The sequence below is a fragment of the Emiliania huxleyi genome (genome assembly GCF_000372725.1).
Source record: "Emiliania huxleyi CCMP1516 unplaced genomic scaffold EMIHUscaffold_53, whole genome shotgun sequence".
NCBI classification, from domain to species: domain Eukaryota; phylum Haptophyta; order Isochrysidales; family Noelaerhabdaceae; genus Emiliania; species Emiliania huxleyi.
Genome location: NW_005198017.1, coordinates 395,537 through 419,154, shown reverse-complemented (window position 1 = coordinate 419,154; position 23,618 = coordinate 395,537). Strand labels below are relative to the sequence as shown.

The following is a 23,618-nucleotide window of genomic DNA, read 5'->3' as shown; positions in this document are numbered from 1 at the left end:
TGCGATCTATCTGGATAGAGTGGAGTCTGGTCTCATGACTCGGCTCATCTCGCTCTCTGTAGTCGTGCCACGCCCAGGGCTCCAGGGCCCAAGTGAAGTGACGGAGTGTTTGATTTGTTGTTTGGTGTGTTGCTTATCCCACATGCACATGTAAAAAATGAAAACCTCAGATCTCAGCAAAGGCGACTAATACGTAATAGAGGTAGAGGCTATGGGGCAACCTCGTGTTTCACCCGATCACTGGAACCGAGTGATAGTTGGTGAAGATCGGGTTGAGCTCGCCCGTCGCGCCGGCGCGGCGCGCGGCGTTGAGCGCGCGGTCGAAGCAGTCCGAGACGAGCACGTCGTCGAGCTGCGCGCCCTTCTTGAGGGCGAGGCCCTCGCGGTCCATCTCCGCCCACACCTGCGTGATGCGCGAGCGCTCCGCCTTGTACATGACGACCAGGAGCATGCGGCGGGGCCGGCGCGACGCCATCCCGAGCCGGCGGAGCAGCGCGCCCGAGATGGGCTCGGCGGCCGCCTCCTCGCTGACGCTCATCCAGTCGATGGAGAAGGAGGCGTGGTGCAGCCCGAGGCGCAGCGCCTGCTGCGGCTCGAGGAAGACGCGCAGCAGCACCTGCACCGCCTCCGACGGCACCTTGGTCGCGTAGAGCGCGCGCTGCGCGTCGAACCACTCGGCGAGCGATCCGAAGAGCGGCGGGGAGCTAGACTGCTCGAGCGAGCCGACTCGCAGCGACTTGAGGTCGAAGAGGCGGAAGCAGCGGTCGGCCTTGTCCACCGACGGCGCCTCGGGCAGCGCCTCGAGCAGCCAGTTGGAGAGCTGCGCCGCGGAGAGCTGCATCCTCTCCGCCTAAATAGTGAACCACGAGTTAACCACGAGTTCACCACGAGAGGATGAGCTGCCTCCTCTCCGCCTCCTCCGCCTCGTGCTTCTCGAGGAGCGGCACGTCCTTGAAGTAGCCCAGCGCAGCCTACGTGCTGAACACGCCGACATGAGGGCGTGAATACGGTGCTGTGCAGCGTATTCAGAGCACCGCATGAGTACGACGGATAGGACTACGCGTCCTCTCGAGTGCTGGTTGGGATACATGAACACGTATTCAGCGTCTAGGCGCTGCGCAGCCTCGCCGCCCGAGAGGACGCCCCGCTTGAAGACGTAGCCGGGGCGGTGCCCGCGCCACACCGAGCTCTTCAGAAACTCGGGGCTCTCCTCCTCCTCGGACTCGGACTCGGACTCGGATGACGCTGGCTTCGCGCCGCCCGCCCCGCCGCCCGCCCCGCCGCGTCCCGCCGCGCTGCCGCCTGCTGCATCGGCGCGGCCATCGTTCGAGGAAGCGCCGGCAGCGGCAGGGGGCGCCGGCGCGGCTGCCAGCGCCTCTGCCACGTCCGCCGCTCCCGCGCCGCCCTGCCTCATGATGCGCGAGGCGGGGACGTCCTCCTCGATCAGCCCTTCGTCGGTGTAGTCGAGCACATACAGGCCGCCCGGCTTGACGCCCACCACCACCGCCTCGTCCCAGTCACCCATCCCCTTGAAGTTTCCGAGGACCGCCTCGCCCTCAGCAAAGGTAACAGGCGCCTCGCCCGCCAGCGCCTCTGCCACGTCCGCCGCTCCCGCGCCGCCCTGCCTCATGATGCGCGAGGCGGGGACGTCCTCCTCGATCAGCCCTTCGTCGGTGTAGTCGAGCACATACAGGCCGCCCGGCTTGACGCCCACCACCACCGCCTCGTCCCAGTCACCCATCCCCTTGAAGTTTCCGAGGACCGCCTCGCCCTCAGCAAAGGTAACAGGCGCGGGCGCGGCGGCCGGCGCTTCCGTGCGCGAGGCCTTGGAGGAGCTCGGCGCCTGCTGCTCGGGCGCCTGCCTCTTGAGCTTGAGCTTGGCCGCGATGGCGGAGGCGCTCATGGACAAGTCTCAACACCCTCCTCACTAGACGTCAGGGACGGAGCGCAGTGCACTGCGGTGAGGCTACCAGCCCGTGGGCTCGCTTTAGCGGCGCGGTTGGTGCGGCAAGGGGCAATTTATTTCTTTTTTGCAAAAAGAAAAAAGAAAATCTACGCGGCCTCACAGCCTCTCTGTCACGGCCCAAGCGAGTCAAACGCGCAGCAGCACTTGGGTGGCGGCGGGTACTGCACCTCTCCGCCGTCCACTCCAAGGATGTTGCCTGCCGAATCCACGGAGAACCCGGCGACCGGGCCCAATGCCTGCGATGTCACCAGGCCCAGCCCAGGCTTACACACAGCGAGGTAGGCCAGCGGGCTTCCCTGCGGTCCGACCACGACCTCGAGGGCGCCGTGGTTCGCGCCGCAGGCCTGAGAAAAAAAGTGATTCGAGTGAGATTTCAGGGAGCCACTCGCGTATTATGCGGTGCCACGGGGCGCGATGAGGCGACTCACCCCGCAGAGCTTGATCGACCCGGCGCATTTGGCCAACGACCTGTCGCAGAACTGGCCAGCGGTATTTGGCTCTGGGCGCTTCCAGCCGCCTGCGGCGTCGCGGAGGAGGACGCACTTGAGCAGGCCCTCCTTGGTATCGCCAGCCACGTTCATCACCGACTGGTAGAGGATTTGGAAGCCGAAGGGGCTGAGATTGACGGCGATGAGGCCAAAGCTCTTGTCCGGGGTGGGTGGCAGGCTGGTGCCAACCCACATGAGGTGGTTCGCGATCCAATGCCACGCCCGGAGGACGACGTTCACGTCGCGCTTGATGGGGCCCGGTTCGTCGGCCTCCTTCCCCTGCTCCACCTCCTCTCGGCGCCGCTGAATGTAATCACGCGTGGGCTTGGCCGACCGTGGGGCGGTCGGCGGCGACTCGGGCGGAGCAGCACGCATCGTTATGTCCACCGGCGATGTGAACGGCAAGAGAGCCAAATGCAGCGGCGGTTGACGCGCCCAGCGGCGGCGCACGCTTCAAGGCGCGCGCGGGACAAGCAAGGGGGAGAACCAAGAAGATACTGTACGAAATTTGCCACCTACGCGCATAGTTTACGCTTGGACGTGCGGTTTTTATTTCTTTTGAGCTTAACTCGCTACAATAAAAAGAAATCGCGCAGCCCTCAGAGGACTTCGATACTCCTCAGATGCTCCCAGCTGGCGGTGCAATGGCAATGACATGAATTGTTGAGATGGGAGGACACGTCGCTGACCCTCCGACCGAGGTCATCACCGACGCCGGCCCCGGTTCGGCAGGGCTTGGCAAGGCGAGTCCTCCGAGGCCGGACACTATGGTGCGGGCGGCGCAGCTGCGGCGGGAAGTCGTCGCTCTAGCGAGACTCAACCCTTCTGTGGCCTTTGGGTGGAGCATCGGGCTGATCGGCCCGCACCACCAGCCGCTCGAGGACGCAGCGAGGGTCGCGGCGCCGCTCCCGCCGATCCAGCCGTGGCCCTGCGCCAGCCGGAGCTCGTCGTCGAGCAACACTTCACGTGGCATCAAAAAGGGGAGGAGGAGCTCGGCGCCAAAGCTGGACCGCGGGGCGGCGGACGCGTTTGGCGAGCTCCTCTTCGACCGGACGCCCAGCACCTTCGAGGCCTTGCACGGCTCCCACGCGGCGCGGGGGCGCAAGAGGCCAATCGGGTCCGACTCGCTCGACTCTCTCCCGCGCGCCGAGGTGCAGACGCCGGAGCCTCCCCCGGATGCCCCCCCCGGATGCCCCCCCCGCCCCCCCCCTGCCCTCCTCCGGGCCCGCACCTCTGCCCCACACCTTGCCCCCACACCTCTGCACCGCGCCTCCCCGTCACATCGCCCTCCGTCTGCCTCCAGATCGAGGACCTCGACGTCACACTGCTCTGCACCCCCGACCTCGACGTCCTCATGTCGGACCAGCTCCCTCCGGACCTCGCACTCCCACCAAAGGTGCTCGACCAGCAGCCGCGCGGCTCCCCCGTGCAGCCCCACGTGCCGCCCCGCCTCCCCCTCCACGCGCCGCTCGAGCCGCCGCCCGCCGTCGAGACGGACTCCTCGTCCTCGGCGTCGGAGCCATCTCCAGCCGCTTCCACATCCGCCTTCGCCAGCTTCGCCACCTCCTCACCCTCCGCCGCCGCCGCCTCGGCCTCCGCCACCTCCTCCTCCTCCGCCTCCGCCGCCGCCTCCGCCGCCCCCTCGCGCGCGCCCGCCTCGCCGCCGCACGACACCGCCGGCGCCGCTGCTCTCCCGGCGGCGAAAGCGGCCGCTCCTCTCGCCACCGCCGTCGACCCAGCGGCCGCCGCTGCCAACGCCGCCGCGGCCGCTGCGGTTGCGGCGGCGGCGGCGGCGGGCGCGGGCGCCCTGCCTTCCGGCATCGGCGGCGGCGCGCCGCGCCTCGCTGCCGCTGCGACGGCAGCGGCCGCCGCCGCCGTTGCTGCTGCCGCTGCCGCTGCTGCAACGCCAGTCTAGTATCGCCGCCGCCGCCGCCGCCCACCTCCACCCTCCCCTCGTGAGCGAGCGGGGGGGGGGGGCGAGACGCGCGGCTTGCCGCCCTGAGCGATGAGCTCGATGTTTTGGACCACGGACCTCTGAGATAGTCGAGGCCGAACGAACGGAACACACAACCGTCTGCTGTCTGTGCGTGTGCCACACTTCTGATGTGCCGCATCCGCCGGGGCCACAGTTCCCGATCTCCACACACCTCTAGTTCACACACACATGCCGCATGGCCATAGCATAGGCATGCAGCATCGTGACGTCGCCTTGTCGCTTGTGACGTTAATACCCACACACATATCGTTTGTCTTTGCTCTGTGTTGCGCGGCAGCCTCGCCGTGGGTGCTTGTTTTGACTCCCAGAAAGAAAGAAAGAAGACGGACAACCCAAAGCGGGAGGGATGGTGGAGAGGACGGCACGCCGGGCACGCCGCGCCACCTGCCACCACTCGCACTCCCGGGATTTTAATTAAGCTTTAAGGAGAGGAGTGTGGACTGTGGTGCGCTAGCCGTCGCCCACCCTTGGGGTTGGGCGTCCGCCTCTTCCTATCTCTCTTCGCAGTCTCTCGCCGATTCTCGCTGCAACCTTCCATGCCACGGCCTCGCGGTCGTCCCACTCTCGTCGTTCTTTCCCTAGCTTGTGCTTGTCGCTTCTTCCTCTGTCGCGTCGCTCTCCTCGTCTGCCTCGTTCTGCGAGTGCGACGGCCGACGCCGCCGCCGCCTGCCGGTCCCTTTCTCGCGGCTTCTTTCGCCTTTCGGCGCAACTCCGCCCTCCTCGCGGCATATCTTGGCCCCTCGAGTCCATCGAGCTCTCCTCGCGCAAGGACGACTCTTCTGACGCCCACTGCGATCATTTGCCGCCAAGTCATATCGTTGCTCAGGTCCACTCTCTCTTCGAACACTTGTGCCTTCACGGATGATGCTGGTGCTGGGGTCCCCTTCGGGTGCATCGTGACAGCTGACGACGGAATTACCACAGGTGTTTCGTCCTCCTCGCACCTCGGGGTCGTCTTCCCCGTCTTCCTTGCGTTCGGCGCTCACCCTCCATGCCGTGAACAGGCGCTTTATCCACCCTATATTCTTCTCTCGTTCCTCTGCCCGTGCCTTGGTCTTGTCGTTGTTTCGCACCCATGTCTGTATGGCAATCGAGGCTGCCTTCCCCACTACCTGTACGCTGTAGAGTTCACTCGTCTGACTCACCTCTCCCGCGAGCTCCCCTCTCTTTCTTTCGGGTATGGGGTCCGTGAGTGCGGGCAGTGACCAGTGTGCAGGCAATCACGGGCGCTATTTTGTCGTACTCCTCTTCGGCGAGCGCTCCGAATCTAGACCCTATTGCCTTTAAGGAGGCTGCCCTCGCGCGTCTCAGCGACTCAGGAATGTGGCGGTGTCTTTTCACTTTTGAGTCCGGCGCCGCTTGACTCCCACTCTCGTCGTTCTTTCACGTCTCTTCTTTTTTCGGTGAGCCGGTGTGTGTGCCAGTCCGCGCCAGTCCGCGCCCTTGTCGTGCCAGTGTGCTAGAGGAAGAAAGAAAGAAAACAGACAACCCAAGGGAGGGATGGGAGGACGGCACGCCGCCACCACACAGGGATTTTAAGGAGAGGGGTGTGGTGCGCTAGCCGTCGCCCACCCTTGGGCGTCCGCCTCTGTTGTGTGCGGCTTCGACTTCTTTTTTCTCAGGTCACTTGAGCGCCAAAAAAGCGAGACCAGTCCTACCCGCGAGACCAGTCACCCTTGACATCAGTGGTGTGTAGTTCAGCGCGGGCAAAACATGGTCGTGAGCAAGCCAGCGAAGGAGGGTGGCCGCCGCTTCTCGGTCGTTGTGGCGGCCTGCAAGCAGAGCCGCGGGATTGGCGTCAGCAACCAGCTGCCGTGGCGGCTGCGCGGCGACATGCAGTACTTCAAGCAGCTCACGCGCTCGACGCGCGACCCGACCAAGCAGAATGCCGTCATCATGGGGCGCAAGACGTGGGAGTCGATCCCCGAGAAGATGCGGCCGCTGGGCGACCGGCTCAACGTCGTCATCTCCGCCAACCCCGCCGCACGCGAGCTCTACGGCATGGGCGACAAGGTCCTCCTCGCCACCTCGCTCGGCGACGCACTCCAGCAGCTCTGCGAGGGCGACTACGCGGCATCGGTCGAGTCGGTCTTTGTGATCGGCGGCTCGTCCGTCTACGCCGAAGCGGTCGACCTCCCCCAGCTCTGTGAGCGCGTCTACTACACCGAGGTCTCCAAACACGCGCCGCTCCGGGACGCCAACGGCGAGAGCGCGCCTCCCGCCTGTGCCGCCTCGCTCCCAGCCCACCCGCCGCTTGCCCGGCGCCCTCCCATCCCCGCCGCGACCCCCGCTCCCTTGCGTCTGTCGCGCCCTAGCGCCCTGCCACCCTCTCCTGCGCCCGCTCGCGCCCTCTCCCGCGCCCTCTCTCGCCCTCTCGCTTGCGCCCCTTCCGCCGACGACCGCACTCGTGCGCAGGCGCCGCCCCTCCCGCCGCCGCCGCCGCCGTCGGCCCCGCCACAGAGGCCGCCGCCGCCGGCTGCGTCGGCGGCAGCGACGACCCGTTCGGGTGCGACACGCACTTCCCGCCGCTGCCGGCCGACACGTGGCGCCAGGCGAGCGCGTCGGCGCCGCGCGATGAGAACGGCGCCTCTCCCACAGCGAGCCGCGGCCGGGCGTGCGGAGGTGCCTCCTTCCTGACGCGCGGTGCGTGCGGTCCGAGTCTAGGTCTCTCTTACCGCTTCCTCGCCTTCGAGTCGCGCGAGAGCCCGCCAGCGGCGGCGCCGCACGAGGAGCTGCAGTACCTCGACCTGGCAAGCCTGCCCCCCGCCCCCTGTCCCACACACCACACGCCTCCCCCCGCCACCCCCCACGCCCCCCACGCCCCGCCCCGCCCCTCCCTCCCTCCTCCACCCCTCTCCAACTCTCCCCCGCCCCAAAAGGTGCGCGAGGTGATCGAATCCGGCGTGTCGCGTCCTGACCGGACCGGCATCGGAACGCTCCTAGATGCGAGATCGCACGAGATTGGACGAGATCGCACGAGGTTGGACCCGAGATCACGCCACCGGGCCGGCATCGGCACGCTCCCCTCCCGCCCTCGCCTCTCTCCCCACAGGCACGCGCGGCAAGTTTGGTGCGCAGATGCGCTTCTCGCTGCGCGACCGCTTCCCCCTCCTCACGACAAAGACCGTCTTCTGGCGCGGCGTCGCGGAGCCGCTGGAGCCGCCTCTCGGGCTGGACCTCGGCTGATCTCGCCGAGCCCTGCTGCAGGCGCGGCGTCGCCGAGGAGCTGATTTGGTTCCTGTCGGGCGACACGAGCGCTAAATCGCTGCAGGAGCCGCTCCCGGCCGCCTCGTCCTCCTGCCACCTCTCCCACTCCCCGCCGCCTCTCACTACCCCGCCGCCTTCCACCCGCCCGCCGCCGCCTCACTCCTCGCCACCGCCTCCCGCTCCGCCTCACTCACCCCCCCCCGCAGGACAAGGGCATCAAGATTTGGGACGGCAACTCGTCGCGCGACTACCTCGACTCGATCGGCCTGACCGAGCGGGAGGTTGGCGACCTCGGGCCCGTGTACGGCTGGCAGTGGCGCCACTTTGGCGCCGAGTACACCGACATGCACGCCGACTACACCGGCAAGGGAGTCGACCAGATCGCGCAGGCCGCCCGCGCGCTCGAGAGGCCAAGGCGGCGCGCGAGAGCCGACGCGCTTCACGGCGGCCGCGTGTGAGTAGGTGGTCCGCGCGCTCAAGGAGAAGCCGTACGACCGGCGCATCATCATGTCGGCGTGGAACCCAAAGGACTTGCCCAAGATGGCGCTCCCCCCGTGCCACATGTTTGCGCAGTTCTACGTGGCCAACGGCGAGCTCTCGTGCCAGATGTACCAGCGCTCCGCCGACCTCGGCCTCGGAGTCCCATTCAACATCGCCTCGTGCGCGCGCCCGCCCCATCGCCCCCATCGCGCCGCCGCCGCCGCCTCCGACGCCGCCGACTCCTCCGCGCACCCCGCTCCACGCACCCCGCTCCACGCCGCCGCCGCTCCACGCCCCCGCCCTGCAGGTATGCGCTGCTCACCTGCCTGCTCGCGCACGTGACGGGGCTCAAGCGCGGCGACTTCGTGCACGTGATTGGCGACGCGCACGTGTACAACAACCACGTCACCGCGCTGCGCGAGCAGCTCACCCGTGCGCGCCTCCCCGCCGCAGCCTCGTGCCCCCTGCGCCGGTGGGACCGTCCGTGACGCGCCCCGCTGCGACTGCCGGCCGCAGGCGAGCCGCTCCTGTTCCCGCAGCTGCGCATCTCCGACGCGGTGACGTCCATCGAGGAGTGCACCTTTGCCGACCTGGAGCTCGTCGGGTACAAGTCGCACGGCAAGATCAAGATGGACATGGCGGTCTGACGGCCTTCTCGCCTGCGGGGCGCTCGGCGCCTGCGCTCGCATAGGGGAAACTAGGCCCTTTTCTCTTCTTGCGTGCGGAGGGCGGGTCAATGCGGCGCGGAGGTCCGGAGGAGCGGCGCCATGCTTGTTGCTTCGAGCCACCGAGAGGCACACGGCGCGACAAGCAGTGTGGACCGCCGGGGGAGTGAGAGAGAGAGATGTGAGTGTCGCTTTTTCCGGGTGTTTTTGTGCTGTCTACTCTGTCCGCTGCGCCCCCCCCCCCGCCCCCTCGCCCTGCGGCATCAGTGTGTGTAGCTCGAGAGTCGGCAAACATACTACCGTACTGCGTGGATGAGACTATGCCACGTTGCACGTAAAAGAGAGCCGGGAGGAACACCGGCACACTGGTCACACTGCGCACCGGAAGGGGGCGGAAGGGTGTGCGGCGTGGCACACACTCGAACCAGCGCTAACGGAGCGCAGAGCTCGCAGGCCTAAACGGCCCTTGCGCGGGGCTGAGTCCTGAGCATTGGTGAGCATGGTCCTGAGTCCTGTCGTCTCTAGAGTCATGCGCTGAGTACTGACTGATGGCAGAGTTGTGTGGCCGGCGATCGCGCGCCCGCGATCGCTCTCCCGTCGCATAGTTGCGCCGCGTCGCAGGCGGGGACTAGCTTTCTGGCTCAGGTTCTTTCTTGGGGCAGCAATCTGAGTCGGCGATGCAGTCCCAGCACGGTTGGCCAGTGCCAACACAGGCCGCACACGTCGCGCAAAAGCAGGCGGTCTGCCAACAGTCCTTCAACTGCGGTCGGGCGCGGCGGGGGCCGGACAGGCGTGAGTGGCGGGCGGTAATCAGGTTGCGTGCCGCAACAGGGCAGGGAGCTGCGTACGCAGGATCCGTCCATGCAGTTTTTAAAGCAGTTGTTGACGCAGTTTTTGAAGCAGTAACCAGTTCCGTCCGTGAGGATCCCCTCGATTTCCTAAGGTGCTCATGGATCGGGGGTGAACGAAAGTGCGTCGGTCGACATTGGAGGAGCGGGCGCGCGCCGGAATTGTGTTCATAAGCTCGTCCATATCCATCTCGCGGTTTTGAAAGCGGATGAAGAGGGCGTTAGGGGGAGGGACGTACGTTGCCTGATTCGGCAGCGAAGCGAGGGTGGGCCGACCGTGGCCGCCATCCCCTTCCCCTCTTCGGCTCAGCAATTATAGCACACCTCTCCCGAAATATCCGATATGAAGGCCTCCAGGACTCCCTTTAGCCAATCCTCAGTGATAAAGTCGGGGAGAGTTGGGTCGAACCAACCCCCGTTGTTCAGTTTGACGTCGAACTTCCAATCCATGTCCCACTCTGTACTCTTGTTGACGACCCAGAGCTTGACTCCAAAGGCAAACTCGGTCTTGTCAGGCCGGTTTTGGTCGTCATGTTTGTCATCCCCTTCGGCCTCATCCACCTTCAACTCCCCACGCACACGAAGGCCCTTGATGCGGACGCAGTGATTTTTGAGGTCGATCTGTCGGAACAGGGTGAAGTACGTGGGGAGGGGGGTGAGCATATGTTTGTCGATTTGGTGGGAGGGTCGGGAGGGGAAGGGCTACCTCGAAGGATGGAATCGCATGGTTGTGCGACTCGAATTGCATCTTGACTCCCTACGGAAGAAACGGGACCCGATCCGAGCTCGGCCTCGCCCCTGACGGCGGATACTCGACTCTCGAGGCTCGCCTCGTGGAACTTGATGCTGAGGCCAACCTCCTGTGGATGGGGATGGACAACAGAGGCAGCGTTGGCGACGACATCGGCGTGGACAGGTGTCGCCCGAGTCCGGGCAGGGGGCGGGGCTCTAGCCGCGCCTGTGTCATGTAGATTGTCCGGTTTGGCTCGGGGTTCTTCTCGCCGGCGACGCTCTCGATCCACTTGGCATCGGGGTCAAAGTCCGCGCCCGGCATCTCGAACGTCACATCTTTCAGCATGTACTCCAGCTCCTCGATGATATCTTTGTCCCAGAAGTTGAGCGCGTCGCTCTTGTCAGAGCCGGTTTCACCGGTTACCTTTAGCGCATCAAACGTGAGTTTGAACGTGAAGTCCTCACTGACCTCCCATCCGTTTTTGAATAAGAAGGCAGAGTGCCCCGGATAAAGGTACTCTGTCTCCAGCGTCTCCCGGATCTGCCAGCATCGCTGATTGGTGATCCGCGCGATGAGGTCGCCCCCGTCCTTCAGAATATTCTTCACCTCGTTATAGTCCTTCTGCTGCCCGTGCTCCCTGTTCAGAGGCTCATTTAGCACGTTCTTCATGTACGTGATGCCTTGGTCGCCCGACTCGGTTTCCACCCACCTGGCAGGGAGAGCCGGGGTCGCACCGAGCGCACGTTTCCGCGCCTGCGCAGCCGGCGCAGCGCCACCCGATCTCGCGGGTACACCAGGTACAACTCTCATGGCAAGGCGGCGGGGCGCACTGGTGCAGATCGGGCTGTAGGTGTTTGCATTCTTCTTTGTCGAGAACGATTCTCCATGTGGCACACTCGAGTATGGCCTTGCCGATCTCGTATCGGACGTTGTGCTTAAACACCTGGCGCATCGGACAAACGCAATGCCAGCTGGGGCCGGTCGGGGGAGGGAGCTGCACGAGGAGGCCGCACCTCCATAGCGCTGCGGAGGACCTCGCCAAACCCGGTCATCTCGACGATCTTCTTCCCTCCGCCGCCCGCCGGGGAGGCCGGCACCGGCTTGATGGAGGGCGTGGTGTGCTTGCCATAGGAGATGGTGGTCGGCATAGAAGTCGGGTCGCCCCTTCCGCCCGTCCATCGGATCGCATAAATCGATGAGATCAGTATTTTTTGATGGAATGAATCATTCGCGTCTTGCGGCTCGTACCTGTCCTTTTCCCCCGTGCCCAGTGGTTTAGGAGGCTTGAGAGCGCCGAGAGCGCCCTAAAAAATCAATAAAAATTAAAATAAAAAACAGCAAAGGCGGGAGTAGGAATTAGAGGTGAACACAAGACTCAAGAGAGACCCGGTAAGAGACCTGCGCACCCGGGTGCGAGGAGACCCATCCTCTCGAGCATGGCCGCTCCTCTGAGGTCTCTCGAGGTGACAAGAGTCGAGGACGCCTGCTCGTCAGACGCCGCCGACGGCCGCCGCCTCCGAGTACGACAGGAAGAGGTGCTCGCCTCGCTTCAGCTCAAAGGCGTGGCCGTTGAGCCCCACCTTGAGCACGCCCTCCCGCTCGAGCGTGCCGCGCAGCCGCGCGTAGTCGAGGCAGTGCACGTAGTTCTCGACGTCGTCCAGCAGGGACGGGTCGGGCAGCGCCTCGGCCGCCTTGCTGCCGAGGATCGGGCAGCCGGCGAGCAGCTCGAGCACGAGCGGCTCCGTCTTCTGCTGGACCTTTCCGTCGACGAGCACTTTGACGCGCACCTCCTCCTCGTCGCGCAGCAGCGAGACGGCGCGGCGCGGCCGCGCCGCGCCCGGGATGGGCGTGCGGCCGATGCGGCCGGCGATGTAGGCGGACTGGTCGCGGAGGACGCGGGCGAGGAGCGATGAGTCGGCCGGGCAGCTGTACGCCACCTCGAGCGCGTCCTCCTTGCGCAGCCCCGCCTCCTTGCGCATCTTTTGCACCTTTGCGCAAACCTCGCGCGCCATCGCCTCATCGAGCATCGCCGCGTCGGGAGACACGTTGAGGATGACGAGGCCGCCCGCGACGCCGTCCGCGTCGTGGGACTTGTCGCCGCTGTACTGCAGCTGCACGAGGATGTCCTCCTTGTCGAAGGTCTCGCCCTCGAGCGTGAGCGAGCCCTCGCGCAAGAAGGCGGCGAGCGCGTCGGTGTCGAGCGCGCGGATCTTGCCCTGGATGCCCTTGTACGCCTTCCCGAACCGGTCCCCGAGCCGCTTGTGGTTGGGCATGCACTTGAGGACCACCCGGCCTACCGACACAGCGCCGTGCATCGCACTCCCGCGCCTCGTGGGGAGACACGCGCCACGAACGCAGTGGACACGGCGTGAGTACTTGGGAAGACAGTGGGGTACAGCCGAGTGCGGCGTCGTCTCCTCCTGCTCCGACACGGGGATCCCGCGTCCAGCATCTATGCCGCCGCGCCTCCCATCTCAGCGAGCGGCGCCGTCTGGACGCGGCGCACGTTGAGCTCGTCGGCGATGTACTCGTGCAGCGTCTCGACCGCGCGGAGCGCCACCGCGTCTGCGCTCACGAAGGTCACCTCGGGCAGCGGCGTGCGGGTCGAGAGCGTGTGCCTGCTCACGGCTCGCCGCTGTGAAGAGACGCCGTTCACGCCTTGTTCGGCGTGCGGGTCGAGAGCGCGCGCCGCTCGCGGAGCGTCCGCCCCTTCTCGATGACCTGCAGCATCAGCCGCACGTCCGCCTCCATCTGCGGGTCGATGGCCGCCTCGTTCACCTCCGGGATCATCAGGAAGTGCACCGAGGCGGGCGCGTCGGGCACCACCCGCCTCAGGTTCTGGTAGACGTGCTCCGCGAAGAAGGGCGTGAGCGGCGCCATCATGCGGCAGAGCATCATGAGCACCTCGAAGAGCGTGCAGAGGGACGTGCGCCGCTCGCCTGCGCCGCGCTCGCCCGAGAAGCGGTCCTTGTTCATCCGGATGTACCAGTTGGTCAGCTGGTCGATGAGCTCGACCAGCCGCGGCACGACCGTGTACAGCCGATACGCCTCCATCTCGGCGCGCCTGCGAGCAAGGCCCCGAGACGGGTCCCCGAGGAGGGGCGCGGGTGCAGCGGGCGCACGCTCCTCCCTCGGCGCGCATGAAGCGGACGAGCCCGTTTGCGGCGGCAAGGATCCACTTGTCCATCAGGTTTGCCGAGCCGAGCGCCTCGCCGACGCTCGGCTCGAAGCTGGCGCCCTCCCTCGCCTCGGCCGTGCGCACCGACGCGACCAGCAGCCGGTAGGCGTGGTACCTGCTCGCGGCCGGAGGGCGTGAGCATTGCGCTCGCGGCGGGCGGGCGCGGCGGGCGGGCGCGGCGCGCGCCAGGGGAGGAAGATCGACTTGAGGTTCTGCATGACGCCCGCCTCGCGGAAGCAGAGGTCCTCGGCGTGCACGACGGGCGAGTTGATCAGGTAGAGCCGCAGCGCGTCCGCGCCGTACGAGTCGATCACGAGGACGGGGTCGGGGTAGTTCTTCTTGCGCTTGGACATCTTTTGGCCGTCGGCCGCGAGCACAAGCCCGTTGCAGATCAGGTTCTTGAAGGCGGGCTTGTCGAAGAGGGCGGTCGAGAGCACCATGAGGGTGTAGAACCTAAAAAAGAAATATGCATCCAAAAGAAATACGCCCCGAGCGAGGGGGGGTCGGACATGTCGAAACCAGCCGCGTGTCTGGTCGATGCCCTCGGCGATGAAGTCGGCCGGGAAGGAGGCCTCGAACGTCTGCTTGTTCTCGAAGGGGTAGTGCTGCTGCGCGTACGGCATCGAGCCCGACTCGAACCAGCAGTCGAAGACCTCGTCGACGCGCTTGAGGGTGCCCTTGCCCTGCTGCGAGGGGAGCTCGATGTGGTCGAGGAACTCGCGGTGTAGGTCGCTCACCTGTTCACACCCTCCAGCGCTGTGAAGAGACCTTCGACCCCCGGCCACCTCTCCCGCAAAGGTTGAGGGGCCAGGGGTGGAGGGATAGGGGGCGGGGGCGGGGGCGGAGGCGGGGCAGGGGGTGGGGTGCCGGGTTAGGGGTAGGGTTGGAATTAGGGTCAGGGTCAGGGTTGGGGTTAGGGTTGGGGTTGGGGTGAGGGTGAGGGTTAGGGTTAGGGTGAGGGTTAGGCTCACCGCCACGCCAGAGAGCCGCTCAAGCTCCTCCTTGGAGCCGACGACGACGATCTCCTCGCCGTCGTCCGAGACCCACATCGGGATCGGCGTCCCCCAGAAGCGGTTGCGCGAGACGGCCCAGTCGCGCGCGTTCTCGAGCCAGTTCTGGAAGCGCTTCTCCCGTACGTGGCCCGGCACCCAGTACGTCTGCTTGTTGTTGGCGATCAGCTTCTCCTTGATGGCCTCGACCGCCACGAAGGTGCCCGGGACGGCGCGGTAGATGAGGGGCGTGTCCGAGCGCCAGCAGAAGGGGTACGAGTGGTTGATGACGTCCACCTATGTGCCCGTGCGCTACCTCGTGCTCCTTCTCTTCCTCGCCCTCGGGGGGCGGCAATGGTCTTCCCCCATCCTCTCCAAGCCGGAGATGGTGCCCACCCCACCACACCCGCCCACCCGCCCACCCGCCCGCCACCCCACCCACCTTGATGATGCGCCCCTGCGCCTTGAGGTGAGCGATGATGTGCTTGTCCGCCTCCTTGACGCCCAACCCCCGCCACTCGGGCACCTGCAGCGCGACACGCACAAGCGTCGGGGTGCGAGCACGGCGGCGTGCAATCGCAGGCCTGCGTCTCGCGGGACAACGAGAGCTGCGAACACGGCCGAGAGCAGCCGAACCCGCCTCGCCCCTCTGGCTCCCGCCCAGGAGGAGGCAGGGACGCGGAGTCGAGCATCTGGGCGAGCATCTGGCTGCGCATCTAGTGCGCGGGGCACCTCGTCGCTGAACCGCCCGTCCGCGTCGACGGGGCAGACGAGGGGCTCGCCGCGCCGGATCACTCCGTGCTCGAGGCACGCCTTGTAGTCCTCCTCGCCAAAGGCGGGTGCGCAGTGCACGATGCCGGTGCCCGAGTCATCGGTGACGAAGCCGCCCGTAATGACGCGGAACGCGCCGGACGCGCGCCGCGCCTCGAAGTAGCCGAAGGGCGGCGCGTACTCCACGCCCGCGAGCGCCGAGCCCTTCATCCGCTCGACCTCGCTGAACTTCTTGCGCGCGTCGGCCGCCTTCTTCGGGTTTGCGAGCTCCGAGTAGAGCTGTACCAGCCGCGTCGCCAGCAGGATGTACACCGCGCCGGTCGCCTGAGGCGGGGCGAGGGGAGGCGAGGGGAAGTGAGGCGAGGCGAGGGGAAGGGAGGGGCGGTGAGGCGAGGCGAGGCGGGGCGAGGGGAAGCGAGGCGGGGCGAGGCGAGGGGAAGTGAGGGGAGGCGAGGCGAGGGGAGGTGAGGAGAGGCGGGGCGAGGCGAAGTGGGGCGAGGGGAACTGCTCTCCGCACGCTGGCCAGGCCGCGCGCGTGTGTGTGTCTGTGTCTGTGTGTGCGTGAGCGTGCATGCGTGCGTGCGCGCGCGCGCGCGCGCGTGTGTGTGTGTGTGTGTGTGAGCGTGCGTGCGTGCGTGCGTCAGCTCACGCGCATGGGCGCATCTCGGCTGCCTCTCGGCGCCTCTCGGCGCCTCTCGGCTCCTCTCGGCCCCTCTCAACTCGCCTCCTCGCGGATGCGCACGTACTCGAGCTCCGGGTTGACGCAGAGGGCGAGGTTGGACGGCAGCGTCCACGGCGTCGTCTGCGCGGGAGGGCGGGCTCAGCGCCGAAGGGAGGCGAGAAGAGATGGAGAGAACGAGGTGCGGCGGCCAGAGTCACACCTCGGCTGCACCTCGGCTGCACCTCGGCTGCACCTCGGCTGCACCTCGGCTGCACCTCGGCTGCACCTCGGCTGCACCTCGGCTGCACCTCGGCTGCACCTCGGCTGCACCTCGGCTGCACCTCGGCTGCACCTCGGCTGCACCTCGGCTGCGCCTCGGCTGCGCCTCGGCTGCACCTCGGCTGCGCCTCGGCTGCACCTCGGCTGCACCTCGGCTGCACCTCGGCTGCGCCTCGGCTGCGCCTCGGCTGCGCCTCGGCTGCGCCTCGGCTGCATCTCGGCTGCATCTCGGCTGCGCCTCGGCTGCGCCTCGGCTGCGCCTCGGCTGCATCTCGGCTGCATCTCGGCTGCATCTCGGCTGCATCTCGGCTGCATCTCGGCTGCGCCTCGGCTGCACCTCGGCTGCACCTCGGCTGCACCTCGGCTGCATCTCGGCTGCATCTCGGCTGCATCTCGGCTGCATCTCGGCTGCATCTCGGCTGCATCTCGGCTGCATCTCGGCTGCGTCTCGCGGGTGACAGTGGCACCGTCCAGGCGAGGAAGGATGCCCCCTCCTCGCCGAGCAGCGGGAAGGTGACGACGACGGCGGGGTCGGAGACGTCCTTGTAGTTTTGCTGCACCTCGAAGTTGGAGAGCGGCGTGTTGAGCGCGCACGAGTAGGGCATCACCTGCAGCGGCGCGCAGGCGCGAGGGATGAGGGCGAGGGGCGAGGGCGAGGGGCGAGGGTGAGGGGCGAGGGCGAGGGGCGAGGCACGTGTCCACCCTCCACAGAGGTGGTGATGGGAGAGCCGAGGCGTCGGCACTGTGCCGCGAGTGCCTCGGAGGGCGGGGCGTCCCGCGGCGATCCTCACCTTGAAGCCGCGGTAGACATACCCCTTCTCGTGCAGCTGCTGGAAGACCCACCACACCGTCTCCATGTACGACAAGTCCATCGTGCGGTACCCGGTGGAGAAGTCGATCCACCGGCCGACGCGGCCGACCGTCACCTCCCACTCCTTGGTGTACCGCCCCACGATGGCGCGGCACTCGTCGTTGTACGTCGCGATTCCCATGTCGAGCACGTCTTGCCGCCCCTTGACGTCGAGCTTCTTGTCAATCTCAAACTCGACCGGCAGGCCGTGGCAATCCCAGCCGAAGCGACGCGGCACGTGGTGACCGGTCTGGTGCGCGTACCGGCAGACCACGTCCTTGATGGTGCCGGCCAGGATGTGGCCGTAGTGCGGCAGCCCGGTCGCAAACGGAGGGCCATCGTAGAACGAGAACGGCGGCCGCCCCTCGGAGAGCCGGACCGACTCGTGGAACGTGTCGTTCTGTTTCCAGTACTCGAGGATCTCCTCCTCCCCCTTTGGGAAGGAGAAGCGCTCAGGCACCTCCTCGAGCCGTGGCATGGCCAGCGGGGAGGGGCAGGATGCCAGAAGAAATCTGTTTTGCGGTGATCCGGCCCTGGATGTGAGGTTAATGACTGCACTCCAAGTGCTCCAAGTGCTCCACAAGTGTTCGAAGAGAGAGTGGACCTGAGCAACGATATGACTTGGCGGCAAAGGATACCCATCACTGAGCCGACGATGCTATGGGTAGCCCCAGGGTGGCGCCCACCCCCATACCCTCAGGCACTTGCCTGCGCCCTGGCCGCGCATGCCGCGCACGCCCGCGCACGCCCGCGCACGCCCGCGCACGCCCGCGCACGTGCGCGCACGTGCGCGCACGCGGCACTACGCTGCACCACGCAGCACTACGCGCCCGCCCGCGCACGTGCGTGCACGCCCGCGCACGTGCGCGCACGCCGCCCGCGCGCACGCTGCACTACGCGGCACTGCCCAGGTTCCCTCACGCTCAGATTCCCTCACGCTCAGATTCCCTCACGCTCAGATTCCGTGAAAGGGGGTGCCGAGGTATGCCGCAGGCCGGGATGGAGTGAGATCTTGCGGGGCAGGGCGTGGGCTAGCGCGTGTGAGGGCGCAGGCAAGTGGCCAAGTGCCCGAGGGTATGGGGGTGGGCGCCACCCTGGGGCTACCCGTAGCATTGAATTTGTCGGCTCAGTGATGGGTATCCAAATGATCGCAGTGGGCGTCAGAAGAGTCGTCGCTTGCGCGAGGAGAGCTCGATAAACTCGAGGGGCCAAAATATGCCGCGAGGAGGGCAGTCGGCAGAGTTGCGCCGAAAGGCGGGAGAAGCCGCGAGAGCAAGGGATCGGCAGGCGGCGGCGGCGTCGCAGGACGAGGCAGACGAGAGCGACGCGAGAGAGGAGGAAGCGACAGGAGGGAGAACGACGAGAGTGGGACGGACCGCGAGGACCGAGGTGGCATGAAGGTTGCAGCGAGAATCGGCGAGGGACTGCGAAGGGAGATAGAAAGAGGCAGACGACCAAGGGTTGGGGTGGGCGACGGCTAGCACCACACTCCTCTCCTTAAAATCCCTGTGTGGTGGCGGCGTGCCGTCCTCCCATCCCTCCCTTGGGTTGTCTGCTTTCTTTCTTTTAACAAACCCTTCAGCCCCCTCCAGCTGCGTACTGATGACTCAATACGGCTAAATCTGCTCGTACAGGCGGCGCCTTTCGTGGGTGGGGGGGGGGTCGACACAAACCGGCCGTAGACATCTGTCTGCTGAGAACTATACTGCATGCAGCATGCGGAGAGAGAGAGAGAGAGATTTTGTTGTTTTTTGTTGTGCACATGACATGCACAACAATCAACATGCACATGCATGAGCATGTACATGTGCTCGTGGCCGTCAAGCGTCATCGGTCATCCGGCTCATCTCATTCGCCTTCCTGGGACCCAGTGCTGCCTTCTGACTGTCTCTCACTTCTCGACTGTGTCTGTGCTTGTGCGTCTTTGGGCAACGGCGGTCTCTCGGGTGTGAGAGGGTCGCCCCCCCTGGCCCCCCACCAAAACCACTTTGTGTTTGATTGTGGAGACGTTTACCTTTACCTTACCTTTCCTCTCCCACCCACCAACATCTTTGCCAAAATCCCAGTTGATACTGTCCTCGCAGGGGGCGTGACCACGCGCTGTTCACACCTCACACCGTGAGAGAGCAGGATCAGTGTCTCTTGGTCGGCGATGGGCGGCATTTTCGCATTTTGCCTCGCGGTTTGCCTCGCGTGCCGCTGTCTCTCTCGGTGCTGTGGCGAGCCCGAGCATGTGGAGATGAAGGACTACTACTAGGGCCATGTGCGTGCTCCATGCCATCCTGAAATCCATTCTTTCTCGCTACATCTCTCGGTTCCCGAGAGTGCAGCATGTGAGAGAGATTTTAGGAAACCAACAAGAAATCACGACTCTCACAGTGATTTGGGCTCGGCAGCTTGTTAGCCCTCAGCCGAAGCTGGTCTCTTTCAGCATGTGCCATGTATGTGTACTCTCGCCGCTCTGACCCTCGTGTCCGTACCAGTAAGAAGTTTTTGAGTGATGACACAGCTCCTCGAGCTCCTCCGGGGACCGCCGGTCACCATACAACCTTGTCCCGCAGGATCCAGGAAGCGCACAACCGGCACCGCGAGCGGCGGGTCTGTTTTTCCGGGTTTGGGATGGCTGAGCGAGCGCGCGCCCAGTCTTGAGAGACGCCCTTCGCCTCGCCCAACTTCTTTGCGCCCTCCAGTTCACTACGCCGTACGCCAACGTTGCGCCCTCGACTGCGCCTCGCCGAACAGTGCATGATGACGGTCTCCGAGCCGGTTTACGGCGCTTGCGAAAAGCGTGGAGGCGAGGCTGACGGTCAGGCGTTTTATGCGGCACAGCAGTCGGACGACGAGTTGGAGAGCGACTCGCCGCCTCCGGTGCCTCTCGAGAGCATAATCCGGCAGCGGAAGGCCGGTGCCTTCTTGTTGTGTGCTATGTTCTCGATGTCTGCCTTGACTACGCTCGTCGCGATGACTGGCGTCTACGGCTCCAACAGCAGCGGGGAACACCTGTTGGAGACCGACCTCCGGCGGAGGGACCGACTGAGCTACCGCACCGCCTCTGGTGCCGTCGCCACCATCGACACTTATTTATATGACGCCTCGCCCGGTGCGCCACCGCCGGAGCCCGCCTCGCGCGTGCACGCAGCGTGGCTGGCAGGAGAGGCTGCGCTACAGCATGGCGGCGACACCGAGCCAGCGCCGGTACCCGCCGAGCCATCAGAGCCCGCCGAGTCCGGCGGGCACGCCGGCACAGCTCACGCTCGGCATCACGTAGACGGACATCACGCAGGCGGCGCCCCAGCTGGCGACGGTATCTCCGCCAGGCAAGGTGGCGTGGCCGCCGCAGCGCCGAGCGATCATGGCGGGCATGCCTATCGGCATCATGCCGACTTCCCGTCCATCGGCGGTGGCTCCGCCCGGCAAGAGGCCGTGGCGCAGGAGCCTGCAACTGCGGCGCATCGAGCATTCTCCGGCAATTCGTCATCAGCCGCGAGAGAACCCTCAACGCAACCAATCAGCTGAAGGTGTCTCACGAGTATTCCCTGCTCCTCCATTTAATACTAAGTTCCACCCTCTGGCGCGCCGTCGCCCGCCGCCTGGCCCGCCGCCCGCCCCCGCCCGCCCTGGTGCCTGGACAGCCGCGCCTCGCCCGCTTCCTTAAAGAGGTTGAATACCAAACAAATCTAACACATGGGGAATAAATAAATAGAGCAGTCATCTCCCGGAGAGATGGGCGGCGGCGGCGACGCACGAACACAGAGGCACAGTGCGCAGTGCGCACCCCGCCCCGCTCACAGGGCGTGCATCACACAGGGACTGTGTGACTCCTCGGGTTTCTACGCTACTCGCTATACCAGTACACATGACTCTGTGAAAAGACACAGCAGGTGGCGGTAGGAGTCTCGGGCGGAATCTCGATCATGATCAACGGGATCCGCATCTTGCTCGAGCAGCGAGGCGACTTTGTGCTCGTCAAGATCGACCTCAAAAACGCGTACAACGAGATCGATCGGTCGGCGCTTCTCCGCCGCTGCTCGGAGGTGCCGGAGCTGGCGCCGTTCATGCCGCTTCTTCACGCGACGCTCATGTCCGCGACGAGCCTGCTCGTCGGGCCCCAGCGGACGCGGCTCTTTGAGCAGCACCACCTCGAGGGGCAGACGTGCCGCGCTGAGACGTCGCGTGGCGGCGACTCGGCGACCGGCACGCAGCAGGGCGGGCCTCCATCGAGCGGCGCCTTCTGCATCGCCATCCAGCCGGAGCTGGCTGCCCTCGACGCCGAGCTGAGGCCGTTCGGTGGCGGGGCTTGGGCGGAGATGGACGACATCTTCGCGCTAGGACCGGCGGCCGCCGTGTTCCCGGCGGTCAAGCGCTTTGGCGAGGCGGTCAAGGCGTCGCTCAACCTCGAGATGCAGGTCTCGAAGCTCGAGTGCTTCTCTCCCGAGTACAACCTCTCGCACTGCCCGTGGCGGGAGGCGTTGGGCGCGCCAGTCGGCATGGTGCTGGTGCCGGAGGAGGATGGCGGGTCGCGGACGTACCGAGGCGTGATGGTCGCGGGCTGCCCAATGGGGGAGGCAGGGTTTGTGGATGCGTGGTTACGCGCCCAGGTGAGCAGTATCGTGAGCTACATCGACAAGACAGTTCTTTCGCTACGTGCTGCGAGCCCCCACGCGCTGTGGGCCGCCATCTACTACTCCTGCTCCGCCAAGTTCGACTTCATCCTTCGGCACCTCCCTCCCGACAAGACGGTGTCCCACGCTCGCGTCGTCGACGCTGCGCTCACCCGTGCCGCTGAGGCGTGCGGCTACGAGGGCGTGCTCGGCGACGCCATCACCGCGCGGCGGGCTCGCCTGCCTGCGCGGATGCGCGGCCTCGGCCTGCGCTCGCTCGAGGAGGTGGCGCCGGCTGCGTTCTGCGCCTGCTTTGTCGAGGCGGCCGAGAGGTTCCTCGACAGGTCGACGCCCGGCGGCGGCAGAGAGCGCGGCTTCTTCCAGATGCTCGCTCCGCTCTTCGGCCACGGCGCCTTCGAGTTGCCGTACCCGAACAGCCCTCGCCTCTCGCGCTTCCTCTCGGGCTGCACCACCAACGTCAACCCGCTCGGCGCGCAGCTGGGGCAGCTGACGCCGACGGGCGAGTCCTTCAAGAAGGCGTGGGAGGGCATGCAGCGAGAGGTCCGCGGCGAGGGCGTGGCGGGACCTCTCGATGTCCGGGCTCCCGAGGCTGGCAACGGGCGGGCCGGCAGCGCTGGGCTACAGCGGCAGCTGACGCAGCAGCGGGAGCAGGTCAAGCGCAACCAGCTCAGCCGCAGCATCCTCGGGCTGCCGCACGGCGACACGCGGCGGGAGGCGTGGCTGGCCGTCGACTCGTTCTCGTCCGCGTGGGTGAGCTCATGGCCCTCGGCTCAGAACCGGTGCGAGGCGCGCGAGTTCCGCGAGATCTTCTGCACCTACCTCGGCCGGGAGAGCCCAGCCGTGCGCGCGCTCGTGGGCAAGAGCATCGCCTGCTCCGGCCGCGGCCCTCCTCGAGTCTGCGATGCCTTTGGCGTCCAGCTGGGCTTGGCGACGCTCAACGACCGCGCCCACGGCAACTGCCACGACGACATCTTCTCACGCGTGATCGGTGATGCGCTGCACGCGGGGCTGCGCGGCAAGGAGGAACCGCGCGAGATCTTCAGCGCCGTCATCCCGCCTGTCACACTCAACGGCACAGCTGGCACGCGCGGCAAGAACGGCATCGTGCCGGATGGGCGCCTGCACTGCAAGCTGCGCGAGTCCCGCACGGCGCGCTGCACGGGCACACGAGGCCAGGCGCATCCGTCTGTCCGGTGGCGCGGCACGACAGTGCAGCGCGGGCCCGAGCAGCCGCCGGCGGAGCACCTCCTCGAGGGCAAGACCATCCACCGCGGCGGGCCTCACTACATGAGCGCTCGGGCGCGCGACGATGGCCAGGGCGGCGCTGTCGCCGACAGGGCGAACCTTGTCCAGCGCGACTACGAGGCGCGGGCGGCGGCGCTCGATGCCAAGCCGCACGTGCAGGCATGGAACAACGGCTCGAGGGACGCCGTTTCCTCCGTGCTGCGCTCGTTTGGCACCGTGCGCAGCCTCGTTGTCGGGGCCTACGCGGAGGCGTCGGACGACCTGCACCAGCTGTTCGACTGTGTGGTGGAGTCGGCATCCAAGCAGCACTGGAGGCGGATCGGCGCGCGTAGCGCGAAGGAGGCGCGGTCCTACTTCGCTACGACGCTGCGGCGGGCGTGGGGCGTGCACTTTGCGCGCGAGTTCGCGCGGCACCGCATCCGACGCGTGGTGTTCGTGGGGGCCCCGCGGCGACAGCCGGGCAGGCCTCTCGCGACGGCCGATGGAGACTGGCCAGCGCTGTCGGCGGGCGAGTTTGCGGCGCACGCGCTGCGCGTAGGCGGCGCGTGGGCGGGCGCCCGCCCCGCCGTCGGTGAGCACCGGACGCGAGGGTCGGTCGGCTCTTAACTAGCTGTATATAGTCGCGATCTGCCGGCGTGCG

At 66.4% G+C, this 23,618-nt stretch overlaps 4 protein-coding genes across 4 annotated transcripts; 2 read left to right on the top strand and 2 right to left on the bottom strand.

The window, feature by feature from the left end:
* Positions 1-173: 173 nt before the first annotated feature.
* On the bottom strand, positions 174-841 carry EMIHUDRAFT_212663 (hypothetical protein; the record flags this gene model as incomplete). The annotated part of the gene is made up of 2 exons (XM_005765921.1): positions 174-209; positions 344-841. 2 exons carry the CDS (start codon positions 839-841, stop codon positions 174-176), a joined length of 534 nt encoding a protein of 177 aa, XP_005765978.1.
* A 2,281-nt stretch (positions 842-3,122) lies between these two features.
* On the top strand, positions 3,123-6,081 carry EMIHUDRAFT_451982 (hypothetical protein; the record flags this gene model as incomplete). Its single annotated transcript, XM_005765920.1, has 3 exons — positions 3,123-3,605; positions 3,758-3,892; positions 6,073-6,081. 3 exons carry the CDS (start codon positions 3,123-3,125, stop codon positions 6,079-6,081), a joined length of 627 nt encoding a protein of 208 aa, XP_005765977.1.
* A 49-nt stretch (positions 6,082-6,130) lies between these two features.
* EMIHUDRAFT_451981 (hypothetical protein) lies at positions 6,131-9,028 on the top strand. Its single transcript, XM_005765919.1, has 9 exons — positions 6,131-6,653; positions 6,866-7,033; positions 7,115-7,200; positions 7,330-7,381; positions 7,503-7,591; positions 7,879-8,028; positions 8,120-8,316; positions 8,445-8,569; positions 8,654-9,028. The coding sequence occupies exons 1-9, from the start codon at positions 6,164-6,166 to the stop codon at positions 8,782-8,784; spliced, it is 1,488 nt and encodes a 495-aa protein (XP_005765976.1). The 5' UTR covers positions 6,131-6,163; the 3' UTR covers positions 8,785-9,028.
* Positions 9,029-11,663: 2,635 nt separating this feature from the next.
* Positions 11,664-17,589, bottom strand: EMIHUDRAFT_427789 (hypothetical protein; the record flags this gene model as incomplete). The annotated part of the gene is made up of 11 exons (XM_005765918.1): positions 11,664-12,676; positions 12,850-13,001; positions 13,040-13,447; positions 13,646-14,014; positions 14,081-14,298; positions 14,533-14,847; positions 14,993-15,076; positions 15,283-15,645; positions 16,046-16,123; positions 16,729-16,869; positions 17,053-17,589. The coding sequence occupies 11 exons, from the start codon at positions 17,587-17,589 to the stop codon at positions 11,874-11,876; spliced, it is 3,468 nt and encodes a 1,155-aa protein (XP_005765975.1). The 3' UTR covers positions 11,664-11,873.
* Between the last annotated feature and the right edge of the window lie 6,029 nt (positions 17,590-23,618).